The 13,472-nt window shown below is 33.2% G+C and overlaps 1 protein-coding gene across 1 annotated transcript in view; it reads left to right on the plus strand.

Annotated features, from left to right (window-relative positions):
- Nucleotides 1–1,379: 1,379 nt before the first annotated feature.
- LOC126743512 (calcium uniporter protein, mitochondrial) overlaps nucleotides 1,380–13,472 on the plus strand; it is a 98,416-nt gene continuing 86,323 nt past the window's right edge. Inside the window, exons 1-2 of the mRNA XM_050450644.1 lie at nucleotides 1,380–1,520; nucleotides 7,750–7,918. Coding sequence (XP_050306601.1) covers nucleotides 1,416–1,520; nucleotides 7,750–7,918 — 274 coding nt within the window. The 5' untranslated portion in view covers nucleotides 1,380–1,415. The remainder of the gene's footprint in view (nucleotides 1,521–7,749; nucleotides 7,919–13,472) is intronic.

The following is a 13,472-nucleotide window of genomic DNA, read 5'->3' on the forward strand; positions in this document are numbered from 1 at the left end:
ATTTATTATATAAAACTCATTAAGTCACTTAGTGAGTTTTTGCATGAACTCAAAACAGGCTTAATGACTAGTGTGATTTTTATGGACTTCTTTTTTGGTACTTAGTGAGTTTTTAAGCGTTTAATATTTGGTTCAGTGATAGAACAACATTAGACTTAGTGATATTTATCAAAATCTCAAAATCTGAAAATATTGACTTAGTGAGAGTTTTTGCTGCAAGCCGACGAATATGTTCTTCTTTCAATGATACGAGGCATAGCTTTATGATAGCCTTGATAGCCTATGATAGCCTTACAAGTTTGTGGTATTAAAATGCTTAAAGTTGGTGCAGATATCCCTGTGAAAAATTTTAAGTCCTCATAGGAACGCCCAGTGGCCAAAAATCTTAAGGTAGCAACTAGTTTTTCTTCGGTACCAATGGCTTTCCTCATGATTGTGTCTTTTTTTAATATTCTCACCAAATTCATCAAATAGTCAAAACAGGCATTGTCCATTCTTAGGTAATTTTTATAACCTTCAGGATAGTTTTCTCGCAAATGTTGAATTAATGGAATATCATTATACCGGGACCTGTAATATTATTTTGATGAAGAAACGAAGTAATAGTTACAAACGTTACATATAAAAAAGTAATTAAACATAAGTCATACCGGTAATCTTGCGCTTATTCGATTTTTTCAGATACCGACATATTTGAATATAAAAATTAAATAATATAAAGAAAACCTTTCCTAAACCTTTTTAAAAAATACAAATTCCACGTCTCGTTCCACGCGCCACGTAATCGCGCGCGATTTATCCTTTACACGTAAGGATTTACGCTCGCTATTCATTCCAACCAGTTTTAAGCAAACGCAAGAGTTTCTTGCTAAATTACGAGTTTTTTTGAGCTACAGTTTTGATCGTAGTTTTGACCGTCCAAATTTGCATGCGAGCAATCGCGCGTTCCGCAGGTGCGCGGTTAAAACGATGCGTGTAAAGGCCGCTAATGTTCTAAGTACAAATCCTTTTGAGCAACTTGACGGTCCAAATTGCTGTGTACAAAGCTTCTTTGACGTTTCTTTTGACAGGAATCATATGATGAAAATGCTGAATACCATAACCCGACAAAGAGACGAGTATTGTGTGCTGCCTACCAACAAACCTTTAACATTGAAAACAATTGCTGCATAAAAAGTAAACAAAATAGATTTTCTAGTTTAGAAATGAATAGGAAAAAATCGATTTTCAACCATGAATTAAACCGATTAAAAATACTAATCATAGAATTTTAATTAAATTATTTTATAGGCTTGGTTATCTCAAATCGATTTTTCAACAATGCGCAGTGAAAAGCGCCGGTTCCCGCATGGAAAACAGGAATCGGCAGGAGAAAAATAAAATTCTAAAATTCCGCCGCCGTCAGTCTGGCGAAAATGGCGATACCGAGGGTATTGTGTCGCGCTCGTTTCCTCTTAAATAGCGATATTTTCGGGATTAATAAATTTACGCCGCTTATTAACAGTGCCTCCTTGAATAAAGTAAGTTAGGTTTTAATTTATAGTTTTTGAATTATAATTTAATTTAGCTTTATTCGCTTAGCAGGAGCAGGAATAAGTTAAATTTAGTATCGAAAAACCGAGAAAAAACACTTGTTGTTCCAAGCAGTTTTCTATATTCCTAGATAAGTTGTCAAGAAATCACAATATTTGCTATAAAAGTATCCAGCCTACTTTGCAAGAAAATCAATTGTTTTTTAAAAATTTCAAATGTGAGGTTAGGAGAGCCCAGTAACAAACAATTTAAAGACTTCTGTGTCAAGTTTTCAAGCTTTTTAAGTGAAAGTGTATTAAAATCAGTATAAAGTTATAATTAAATAATAGGACACATTTATATACCCTAAATAATTACTATATTTTAAGCCATTGAAGCTAACTTATGTGCTTTTTAGAGTGCCCAGTGCATCCAAAAACAGTTATTTTTAACCTTAGTTGCTTTAAATCTGAAATGCCCTTGTTGGCCATTCCTATAAACCCCACATATCTTCTAAAATATTATTCATATTTAGTACTGAACAACTTGATTTGTGAGTTTTTTAAGTATAGAAATATATTGTCTTGACATCATACTTAGAGGGACATAAGTGTCCTTCACAGATCAATTCTGGCCCCGCACTGTTCTTAATTTAAATAAATCATTTAGGACTTCATCACAGTATATGTATCTACACATTTAGAGCATACAAGAAAATGAATCAGGCTTCAGAATTATTAAAAGGAGGTTGCTGCCTTTTATTTATTACATGGCTTGATCAGTACCAATATGGATTTATTAGCACCATTTCAAAAGCATTGGATGAGGAAAAAATAGTGTTATAAAGTTGTAATGTTTATTAATTTAAAAAAGGCTTTTGATGGGGTGGAACTTGTTTGGAAACTAGAAATCAATATATTAACTTGAGTGGTATTACAAGTGGGTTATTAAGAAACAGGTATGGTGTACCTCAGGGTTCGGTTCTAGGGCAACTATTGTACCCTTTGCATTGTATTAAGTCTAAAATCTGTTCAATTAAGAGCAAGATATTCTATGTCCGCTGTTGATATAGCAAAAATGTACATAGGAAATAAATAAATAAATAAAAGGGACTTTATTTTTGACTCAGTGAATTTAGGCAATGCTGCTTTTAACCAAGTACATAAATGATCAGTATACATAATAGATAATGTTTGGAATACAAAAATATTACCACTGTATCTAAATTCACAATCTTAATAATTATAAAGAAAAACAGAAAAAAAATATATAGGTAAATCCAAAATAATGAAATCATAAAAAATTAAATTATGAATTTAACAAACTAAACCATAAATTATAACAAATAACAATAATCCATGCATAGAAAAAAAAGTAATGGACAAGAAGTTCAATGTAATATCTAATTAAAAGACACAAGAAATAAGCAATAAGATGGGAAAAAAAATCATGTAAAAAAAGCATTGTTATTAATCTAGTAAAGTCTGTCTGTCTGTACTTTTTTTAAAAGCTTGTCTTTGCAAATCTATCAAGCTGGATGGTATTTCATTTAAAAGTTTGCTGGCCTGGTAGCTAAAACAACCTCTGAAAAGGCTTGTTTGGTATTTTGGTATTTCCAGTTGATTTCTGTACCATGTATTTAAGTTGTGTACAGAAGTTCTATATGATAGTTTGTCTATTAAATACTGAGGTGTTTGTGTTGTTATGAGATTAGTTAGGAAGGAAGCAAAATGCAACTTTTGTCTTTTTTCGATATTAAGCCACTGTAGTTCTTTTATTTTGTGACTTATGTGATCCCTGATTCTTAAATTGAAAATTAATCGTGCACAAGAATTCTGTATCTTTTGCAATTTAAACTTTGTCCCACAATCAATGAAAGGTCCGTAAACATAGTTGCCATAATTGGTATGAGAGAGCACCAAAGTGCAAAATTGATAAAATGTTTGCTTTTATAAAGATTTCTCAGCGCATAGTACGCTTTCTGGCATATTTTAGCAGCATGCGATTTAAATCGCAAATTGCTATCTAGAATGATGCCCAAGTTTTTGTACTCAGTAACCACCTCGCCCATCATTTTTACGTTTACGTTGGACAATACATAATCCCTCTTGTTACCAAAAAACAGCACCACTGACTTCTTTGGATTCAGTTTTAGACCATTTTTATTTGAATAAGCATGAATTTGATCTAGGCATTGGTTAATTTGTCTTTCAGCTTCAAAACAGCCTTCCTTCTCGAAAGGAAACTTGAATCTGACTATCATCAGCAAATTGCTTTAATTTACACTTGTTGGTTATACACCGGTGCATGTCCATTGTATAGATTACAAAGAGCAGCGGGCCCAATATTGAGCACAGGCAGCACACTCGAAAACTTCTGGTTAATAATCTCTCGCTGAGATCTTTGTGTTAAATAACCTCTTAAAAGTTTTATGATTTGGTCGTTAAATCCATAATAATGTAACTTGGCACACATAAGTTCTGGATCCAGCGTGTCAAAGGCCTTGCTGTAGTCAAGTAACACCAGGGCACATTGTTCTCCTTTATCTATCGACTGGATAATTTCATCCAAAACGTCCAGCAAAGCTGCACCTGTACTAAAACCTCTTCTAAAACCTGACTGATATTTATAGAAAAGATTATTTTTTTGCAAAAAATCGAAAATTTGATGGTATATTATCTTTTCAAAAATTTTAGAAACCACGCACAACAAACTAATTGGCCTTAAGTCTGAGTGATTCTTAGGATCACTATTTTTTGCCAAGGGTAAGACTGTAGCTGTTTTCCATTGTTGGGGAAAAGTGCTGGTTTCTTTGATTAAAAATATGCGTTAGAAACGGAATAATAACTGGACAGCATCGTTTAAGCATTTGAAGCGTAATCTGGTCCGACCCAGATGCATTTGACGTAAGCGAAGAAATAGCACGCCCGACTTCGTAATCATTAACCAAACGTAAACCAAATGTGTCTTGAACGGTCGAATTGATTTGGTAAAATTTTATTGTATCTGGATCAACACTTGGACATATTTGCTGTACAGATTGAATAAAAAAGTTATTTATTTCATTTGGATCCTGTAGTTGTATGGGAATGTGATAATTGCTTTTATTTTTATTATAAACATTCATGTCATTAAGACCTTGCCAAATGTTTTTGCTATTATTTGTTGTGCTCGGAAAATTGAGATAAGCTTTTTTTTCATTGCGAACTGCCCGTGTAAAGAGGTTTCTAGCTCTTTTGTAATCCTCCCAATCACCAACGCTTTTTGACTTTTTGTACTTTGACAAAAGGCTATTTCTATATTTTTTCATTGTTTGCAAAACCCCAGTAAACCAAGGAGATTTTGGTCTGGTTACCATTATTTTACGTTTTGGCGCATGCTTATCAAAAACAAAACATTATCTGTCAGCGTACTAATTTTGTCATTAAGTTCAACTTGATCAAATATTTGTCCCCAGTTTAGGTTAAATAAGTCGCTATTAAATTTTTCTAGATCAAAATTGCTGTAGTCACGATACTCGAGAATTTTCGGAGGCAGCACTGGCAAATTAATTGTAATATTACAGTATATTAATTAATGATCAGATGTTTCATGCATGTCGTGATGATAGACCTGACCATTCAGCAATTTCTCATTTGAAATGATAATCATATCTATTAAAGAGGCCTTTTTTAATGAAAATCGAGTGGGATTCATAACAATCTGTCTGAAATTAAAAGACTCAAGCAAATTGTTGAAAGATTCATTAATAGTCGCGTATTCTAACAAGTTTATATTAATATCGCCCAACAAAATCAACTCATCACAAAGAGGTAAAATGTAACCAATAGTATATTGTATATATATTCTCCAAGAGATTAATTGCAGAGTAAACACCAACACTACCACCTCTAGTATCACGATCTACTCTTAAAAACCGGTAGCCCTCGATAGTGTCTATCTTGGGCTCATTAGAAATGTCCTTAGAAAGCCAACTTTCTGAGATAGCCAAAATATCCAATTTAAGACCAAGAAGGCAATTTTTAATATCTACTATGCTTGGCAGCAATGAACGTACGTTTAAATGACCCACTTTGAGACTAGATGCCATAAAAAGTTAAAAAAAAAAAAACAAATAAATAACTTAATAAACCCAAAGTAACCAAAAAAAAACAAAAAAAAAACAGTAAAAAACAAACCAACTAAGCCAGCAAACTTTCTAAGAACCCCATACTTTTTATTGCAATTACTGGCTCACCATCATCCTTCATGGCTAAGATCTGTCCATTTTTGTGCCATACAAATTTGTAGCCTTTTTGTCTCAAATTTTTGGCTTTTTTAAAAAGTTCGTATGAGCCTTTGGTCATATCTTCATCTAAGAAAATTCGATCCAATGAGTCTCCCAGCCCAGAATTCTTCACTGTCATCTTTCCCCTCTTAGAGCGCGCTTCCAGAACCGCCCTTTTCAGCTCAGTGGGTAGAGTAAGTATAACCTTAAAATCGCCATTTTTTAGTGAAACATGTTTTATATATTCTATGTTAGCCTCAGAAGCATCAACATTTAAAGATTGAAAAAGCCTGATTGCTTTTGAAGCCGTCTGGTTTTTCTCCTCTTCCCCCTTAATTAGCCCTGTTATGCATACATTATTCCTAATTTTGTTTAATTCCTGGGAGGCTTGAGATGATTTCAAACATTCTACCTCTTGTTTTAGGATAGCATTCTCTCGTAATAATGAAGAAAATCTGGTAGAAACTGTTAATGATGATTTAGGTCTATATTATGGTGGCTAATTTGATAACAAAAATGAATGTCTATAATGCCTTTTTCGTATCATATATCAGGTATCTTTTACATATATGGGAATATATGGTAGAACAAAATTTAGTCATGTTCAAGATAGAGCTACTCATGCAAGGACATTGTATTATTATTTAGGAGTTTTTAACCGAGAGAAAATTTTGTTTCTTGACCAATGTAGAGTAATGTATAAAATCCTTAATAATTAAACTAACTAAAATATAATTCTAGTTAATTGTTTTCAAATGAAATTCACAGCTACAATACCAGACCTCAATTTAATTTATACCAACCTAATTAACTGTGTGTTGAAGGTATATAATGAATTACCTAATAACCTAAAAAATATAAGAATTTGTAGGACATTTGTAAATAAACTAAAATATTTTCTTCTGGTAAAATAGATGTAGATTATGTTTAGAAATAGAATTAATAATATATTATTCATAGACAGTTTAGAGCCAAAAATATCCAAACTATGTTGAAATGTTACATGACTCTAACATTAAAGTGAAGGAATAACAACTGCTCAAGTTTTCAAAAAAATCTCCCTGCATTCTTAACCTTAGATTGATATTACGAAATCTTCTATTTATCAATTCTATCAAATAAGAGTCATTGGATCTAATATTATTAAGGATTTAGTAAATAAATAACACATCCTGTATTTATCTTTTGTTAACAAGTGTTTGAAACTTAAAAGTAGTTAACATTGCATTATAAGATATTAAGTAGGGACAGACTTTATTTTACTTGAGGCGACCAAATTCTAGAGGCATACTCATGGTGTGGTCTTACTAAACATTTATTGTTTTAATTGTATCAGATTTTATAAAAATAATTGAGTTACTCATAATAAATCCTAATTTGCTAATGCCTTCTTAATAATATGGATTAAGGGTGAGTTGAAATTGACATTAGGCTGCAGTATTTGAATCTCAGCATTGTCAATAATCATAAGAAACAAGATGTACTTTATCTGTGAAGATAATTACATAACATTTGTCAATATTTAGTGACATTTTGTCTGCAAAAAACCATTGAGAAATACGCTGCAGGTCGTGCAGAACGCCCTGAGGCTGAAAATTGAAATCATTTGCAAAAAAGAAGGATTTTTGAATATTACTGACATTAGGCAAATCATTAATAAAAAGTGTAAACAAGACAAATTGGTCAGAGGCCTTACTTAGATCATGATAAATTACCATGATATTCTCTAAATAACTTCAAAAAATGATAAAAACAATGAGAAAACTAGTATAAAAAGTTCCTTTTCTAAAAATCTTGCCATTTCAACTTAAAGGTGAATGAATTCCACTGATTTTCTCTCACATTTTTTAAGTAATAAAGAACCTCATAAATATCTAAAAATAATTTGTTAATATTTAAACAATGATTAAACTTCCTCAACTAATTCGTGACACTCTCGATTAATAATGATTTTTCCTGGATTTTTACAGATTGTGCATGTCCAAGTGGTGAGGTCATTCCGAACCAACTTCTCAGTAAACTTGGTCACCACAGAAAAAAAAGAAAAGGACAAAAACAAGGAATTGACCAGCAGTACGTCCAGCTCATCATCATCATCATCCGATAGTGATCACACTGATGACGATTCGGATTCAGAAGGTATAAATTATTTTGAAAAAAAAATGGTGTTCTCTAGACCTGTATATATTATTTAAACCATCTAAAATGAGAATCTTGGCAATGCGTTAGGTTTAAAAGATAAACCGATTGATAGAGAATATTTTTAGCTGATGTTCTATTTCGTGTTTTGCGCGAACTGAACGTTAAATAAAAATAGATATTTCACAAAATAAACATGTTAAAGGCTTAATGATACCGGAGCTCTTTAGCCACCAGCGCATTTTTTTTTGTAAAAATGCAAATGTTTAAAAGGATAGTGGAGATCCAGGTTTATTATCAGTGTTTAATTATTTATTATGTAACAGGGTTTTTGTTTTGTCTTTGGGTTAACTGATCATATTTAAGGATCTGAAAGATCCTGTAAACTAAACTTCTTCAGCAGAAAATCGATTATACATGTATGTACATACATTTGTGGTGTCCGACCTATCTCTTATCCCGCCTCGCCTATAAAGTTGTATCCTATAAAACTCCTTAAGATCGATACAGAAAAGTTTTGGAACAATTCGTCCTGAATGGAGTTCGAGTACTTTAAATGCTGAGATTCTATATTAAAAAAAAAACTTTCTAACTATACGTTCTAAATTCGAAGAACGTACCGCTAATATATTTTCAAGCTGATCCTCGATTTTTCGGTGCTCCCTCGAAAAATTGCTGCAAAGGATAAATTATTTGCCACTGCAGTGCCTGTAGTTAATATGCTGTAAAGTGTTCGGTATGCATTATGCAAATTATTGTGCTGCACATGTATTTCACAGTTTCTGGGGGATTATATGAGAGCATAATTTCATCATTCAGGTGTCACCCGAAAGTGTAAATTTGCTTTTTTGGTTTGTATAAAAGTGGCAGATTGGGTGGGTAAATAGTATGTGGCATTCAATTTTAAGTATTATTTACATTTTTAGAAATCTTTATTTGTTTATGAAAAAAAAGTCATATTATTACTGATATTTACTTTTGCTTACAAATAGGAACCAAACAGTAATAAATGACCAAACAAAGGACAGTAGTAAATGCTATAAAGGTAAGAAAAAAGTTTTACAAAAAAGAGACTATTAGAGCCTGTTATATTATGATGATATATAGTCTTAAAGATGTGCATTTGACATGTATAAATCTTGAAATCTTCAATTGGAGTTCATCAATTTTTATACCATTTTTTTGCACTATGTTACTAACAATACTCATGCCTTGTCCCTAAAAACACCAGCGTAATCAAACAGAATATTACTATTATTTGGGAAAACGTTCATTTTATACCTCATTAAAGACATTTATGTGCCATTCACACATCATTTCAACATCAATAAAATTCCATGACTTGTTTCAAAGATTATTACCGAATTAATTTTTTTATTGCCTAAGGTAAATAACATATCAGATTGGCGTTAAATTCAATTATGTTGGCAATGTGATATTACACATAGGTTTGCTTATTTTATATCAAAGTTATTATGGTTTCAATAGTTCTATCTTATCTGGCTGAATAAATCTATTAACCAATATTACCAGAATTAGTGTTAAAGTAGGATCATAGTTATTATAAGATTTAGTTCAATAGATTAAAAAAAGATTCGAATTTCTTTTTGGTTCAAGATCCATTGTACTACATAGAGCTTTTTTTGTCAAAGAAATTGTCTATTTTTTTCATTATTGGCTAAATCATCTACCGAACTTCTTGGCTTTTAAATTGTTAATTACCTAAGATAAACAAACGATTTCCTTTACAAAATCTGAATTTATTTGCAATATTTGGTATAATATACACTATCAACGACTTAAATATTATTGTGGTTTCATTGTAAATGACTCTAACCCACACCTTATCTACATGGATAACCTTATAACATCTATATCTAAATTACTATAATCGGTACAATGAAAATATATTCTTAAGCAACTTCATAGGGCTCGAACTCCATTTCGTTGTGTCTTTTGGCCGGTGCCAATTTCTCTTCATAATCATAATTATTTATTTTATCGTTAAACTGATTTTTATTGTTCTCCTTTTTTAACTGGCTCCATTGCACGAATTTATTATTATTAGTTGAACCTTTTCGTTCTTCCGCTATTATCCTTGGCTGATGATCCACTTGATTATTCATCTTAATATTTTCGTTTATTGCATTCTTATCCCTGACATCATCAATAATTTCTTTGATAACATTATTGTTCTTCTCAGTATTATTGCAAATTTTCTTCAACTCTTTTTTATTTGGGGCTCCCACAAGCTCCAGTCGGCTGCTACAGCTATTAGACTTAACCAGTTTGAATTTCAAGCCTTGATACTCTTTGCTGACCTCACTGAGGGTCTTATCGATGCTTCTCCTCCTGCAACTCTTGCACTCCATACACCTTTTTTCATTATCTTTGATTTCCTCCATGATAACTTTGGTTAAGACAGGCTGGTTTTGGTGCTGATTAACCACTGTACCTCCATAATATGTGACAGTGGTGCCATATTCTCTAATTTTTTCCAAAATATCTTCACTCACGTACTCTGTACAGCAGTCTAACGAGTCATGCAAATTTTCACCATCCATTTGTTCCTCTTCATGTTCTGAGATGGTTGATGGTGAACTAGACGTGCTACATTTGTCCTTGTCAGGATCACTGCTAGGATATAACTGTTCCTTTGTTGGATGTACAGTTTCAGTGCCTTTTTCAAAAAACTGCCTGGCCTGTCTAACAACTTCAGGACGAGGAAGTTCATCATCGTTAACCTCTTTGTTCACTCTGATTGGGCGAAAGAAAAAATGCTTTCTGATGCCTTGCTTGACATCGTCAAACTCGCCCTCTTCGTTGATTTTTGGCTTAGGAACTGGATTGTTGGTCTTGGAAGTGGATTTTTTATAAGGAACTTTGGACCGTATTGGTTCAATAATTACTATATTGTTATCAATAAGGAGCTCCTGAAAGCTGTAGTCTTGTAGATACTGCATCAAGCCATCAAATTGTTCCTCGCTCTCACAGTTTGCTAAAATTTTCTTGTTGAATAGTTCTGGTTTGATCACTTTATACCGAACATGATCGAACTGGGGTACGTTTATGCTATTTGATTTTAAAAGCACGGGCTTTTTCTTTTCATCGTTTTTCGGTACCAGTTCTACAGCAGTGGGGCAGAGGCTTTCATAGCAAGGTTTCTCAAAGAAATCGCACGTTTCTTTGATTATTGGAGATATTTTTTCAACTTTTTCTGGTAACTTTGGTTCGAACATTTGCTTTGCCAGTTGGACTTTATTGGGTGCTTTTTCTTCGACCACCTCTGGTTCGAATTTCTTTTTCACTGAACTGACTTTACTTTCAACATTCTCTGGTGTTGTTTTCATTTCGTCGCACTTTTCAACGCTACTATCAACCCCTGCTATCTTAGTCCAATAGTTCCTGATATTGTCAACTTTCTCTTGAATTTCTGGATCCATGGTTTTCACCTCTAAGCTGATGTGCTGGGAAGAGTTATTGTTAAAATCGATACAGAAACCGTTGTTTTGTAAAGTGGTATTGACGTTCTTGACAGCCTCCTCGAAATCTTTCTCGCTATTTTTAATTTTAGTTGGTTTCTTTTTTTTTATCTTCACCTGGAAGTCTACAGGAATATTGCTCTTTGCAGTGATATCAAAATGGTTTCCGATATTAACGATGAAACGATTTTCGGGTAATTTTTCACAATGCCTCAGCTTCCTATCGATTTTTTCGCACTGATGCAAGTTTTTGCTTGCAGTGATGTCTGGTAGCGAGTAAAACTGATTGGTGGCCAAATTTGACTTTTTCCTGGTTAAGTTTGAGAGTTTTTTCGCTATAAAGCTCTGCAAGGGCTTCTTGGAGCCCTTTTGAGTTTCCAAGAACTCCTTCAGGTAGTTGTGGCTATGAGTTTTAGTTTCAGGCTGCTCAACCTCAATGATACTCTTAAACTCTTCTTGTGGTGATTCTTCGGAAGGGACCTCAATTGTAATGGCGTCACTTTGTTCAGTGATAGCTTTGGCCTCCTCCTTAACAATATTTTCGTTGTTCAATTTGATTTCGTCACAATTCGTGTTAGTTTCGAACTCTATGCTAGACTGAGCTTCTTCTTTTGCTACTTTTTCACTTTTTTCAGTAGTTTGAAATAACTTTTCGTAGTCAAAACTTTGATAAGGCGTGGGGCCTCTGATTGTTCGCGGTTTGGAGTACAATCCTTCGACTTTTTTCGTTAAAACGATATTTTCGTCATAGGAAATACTTTCTGGCTGCTCTGGGGTCCAAGAAATGTTGTCCAAGGAAACGTATCTCGATTTATCTCTGGAATACGTTGATTGATTATCGACGATAGAGATGTTGTCTGTCGCATCAGAATCAGGATAGTAATTAGGGAGACTAAGACCAGCTAGTTCTTCAAGTGATTTCCTAAAAAATTTTTATGATTAATCATAATAGATATTTACAAAGAACATTTTACCCTTCATATTGACTCTCATCAAACCCTTTTGAGTCTTCAATTATTTCCACTAAAGGGCTGTTATTACGAGTGGTGTACCCAGGCGGAATATCATAGATACTTCCATCAAGCGGGAAATTCTTGTAACTCGGGTTACTTGGCAAAGGGCTGTAATCCGGGGGTATTTCCTCAGGCTTGCCGTGGAATCTCCTTAAATGAGACGCCTCTATACGGAGGGATTCGTACCTAAAAGTCAACATTAGGGATCACTGGGGTGTATAGTTGGTTTAATTATACATGGGATAAGTGTGATGACTTTTGTTTTGGGTTTAGGCTCGGGCTTGATGTTAATTTATTCGTCTGGCCCCTTTTATGGCCAGAGGGCGATGAACTATTTAAGGGCAAAGTTATTTTATTTGATAATAAACTCCATCTTAGGCTATTTTGAATTCAAATGAGAGAGTTATCTAAATTTTGTTTAATTAAGGACGGTAGGGCTTTAAGTTGGTAATTTTATATATGCTGAATGTTTGCCAAAAACTCACGCGAAACTAGAAATGATAATGAATATTCGGTTAATCCTGAAGTAACTTGCTTAATATTTGGCTGCATAACGGAGGGAATTTGAATAAAAGAATTATAAAGAATTATTAAGTTACTAAGGGCTCGTTTTGGTTCCAAATTTAGTTAGATTGTCGCTTATCGGTTTTAAGAAGAAAAACCATAAAAAAGTGAAAATACGCCTAAAATTCCATTTATTGAATTCAGGACAATTAGTCTTACAAAGCCATTAAAACTTTTTCATTAATATTTAAAACACATTAAAATCACAACTTCCTAAGTTTTTTCCCATTTAATAAATTATACACATTTTTATACAATTTCGCTTAATAAAGGTTCATATTTTACGCCCTCGTTAGTCGTCGCAAATAGACCGCGGGGGACACGTGATTTTAGTGTACCAGGGTAGGCAACCCACAATACGCGGCTTAATGAATATACACGCGACACCCTGTTGAGAGACTAAAGAGGTAGCAAAGCCGGGACTTAAGCTACAGAATTAAATTGTGAAATTTACAAGAAAATAGTGTGCCGTATATTTCGGTGGTTTTTGTACCT

Source organism: Anthonomus grandis, chromosome 13 (assembly GCF_022605725.1).
Source record: "Anthonomus grandis grandis chromosome 13, icAntGran1.3, whole genome shotgun sequence".
NCBI lineage: Eukaryota > Metazoa > Arthropoda > Insecta > Coleoptera > Curculionidae > Anthonomus > Anthonomus grandis.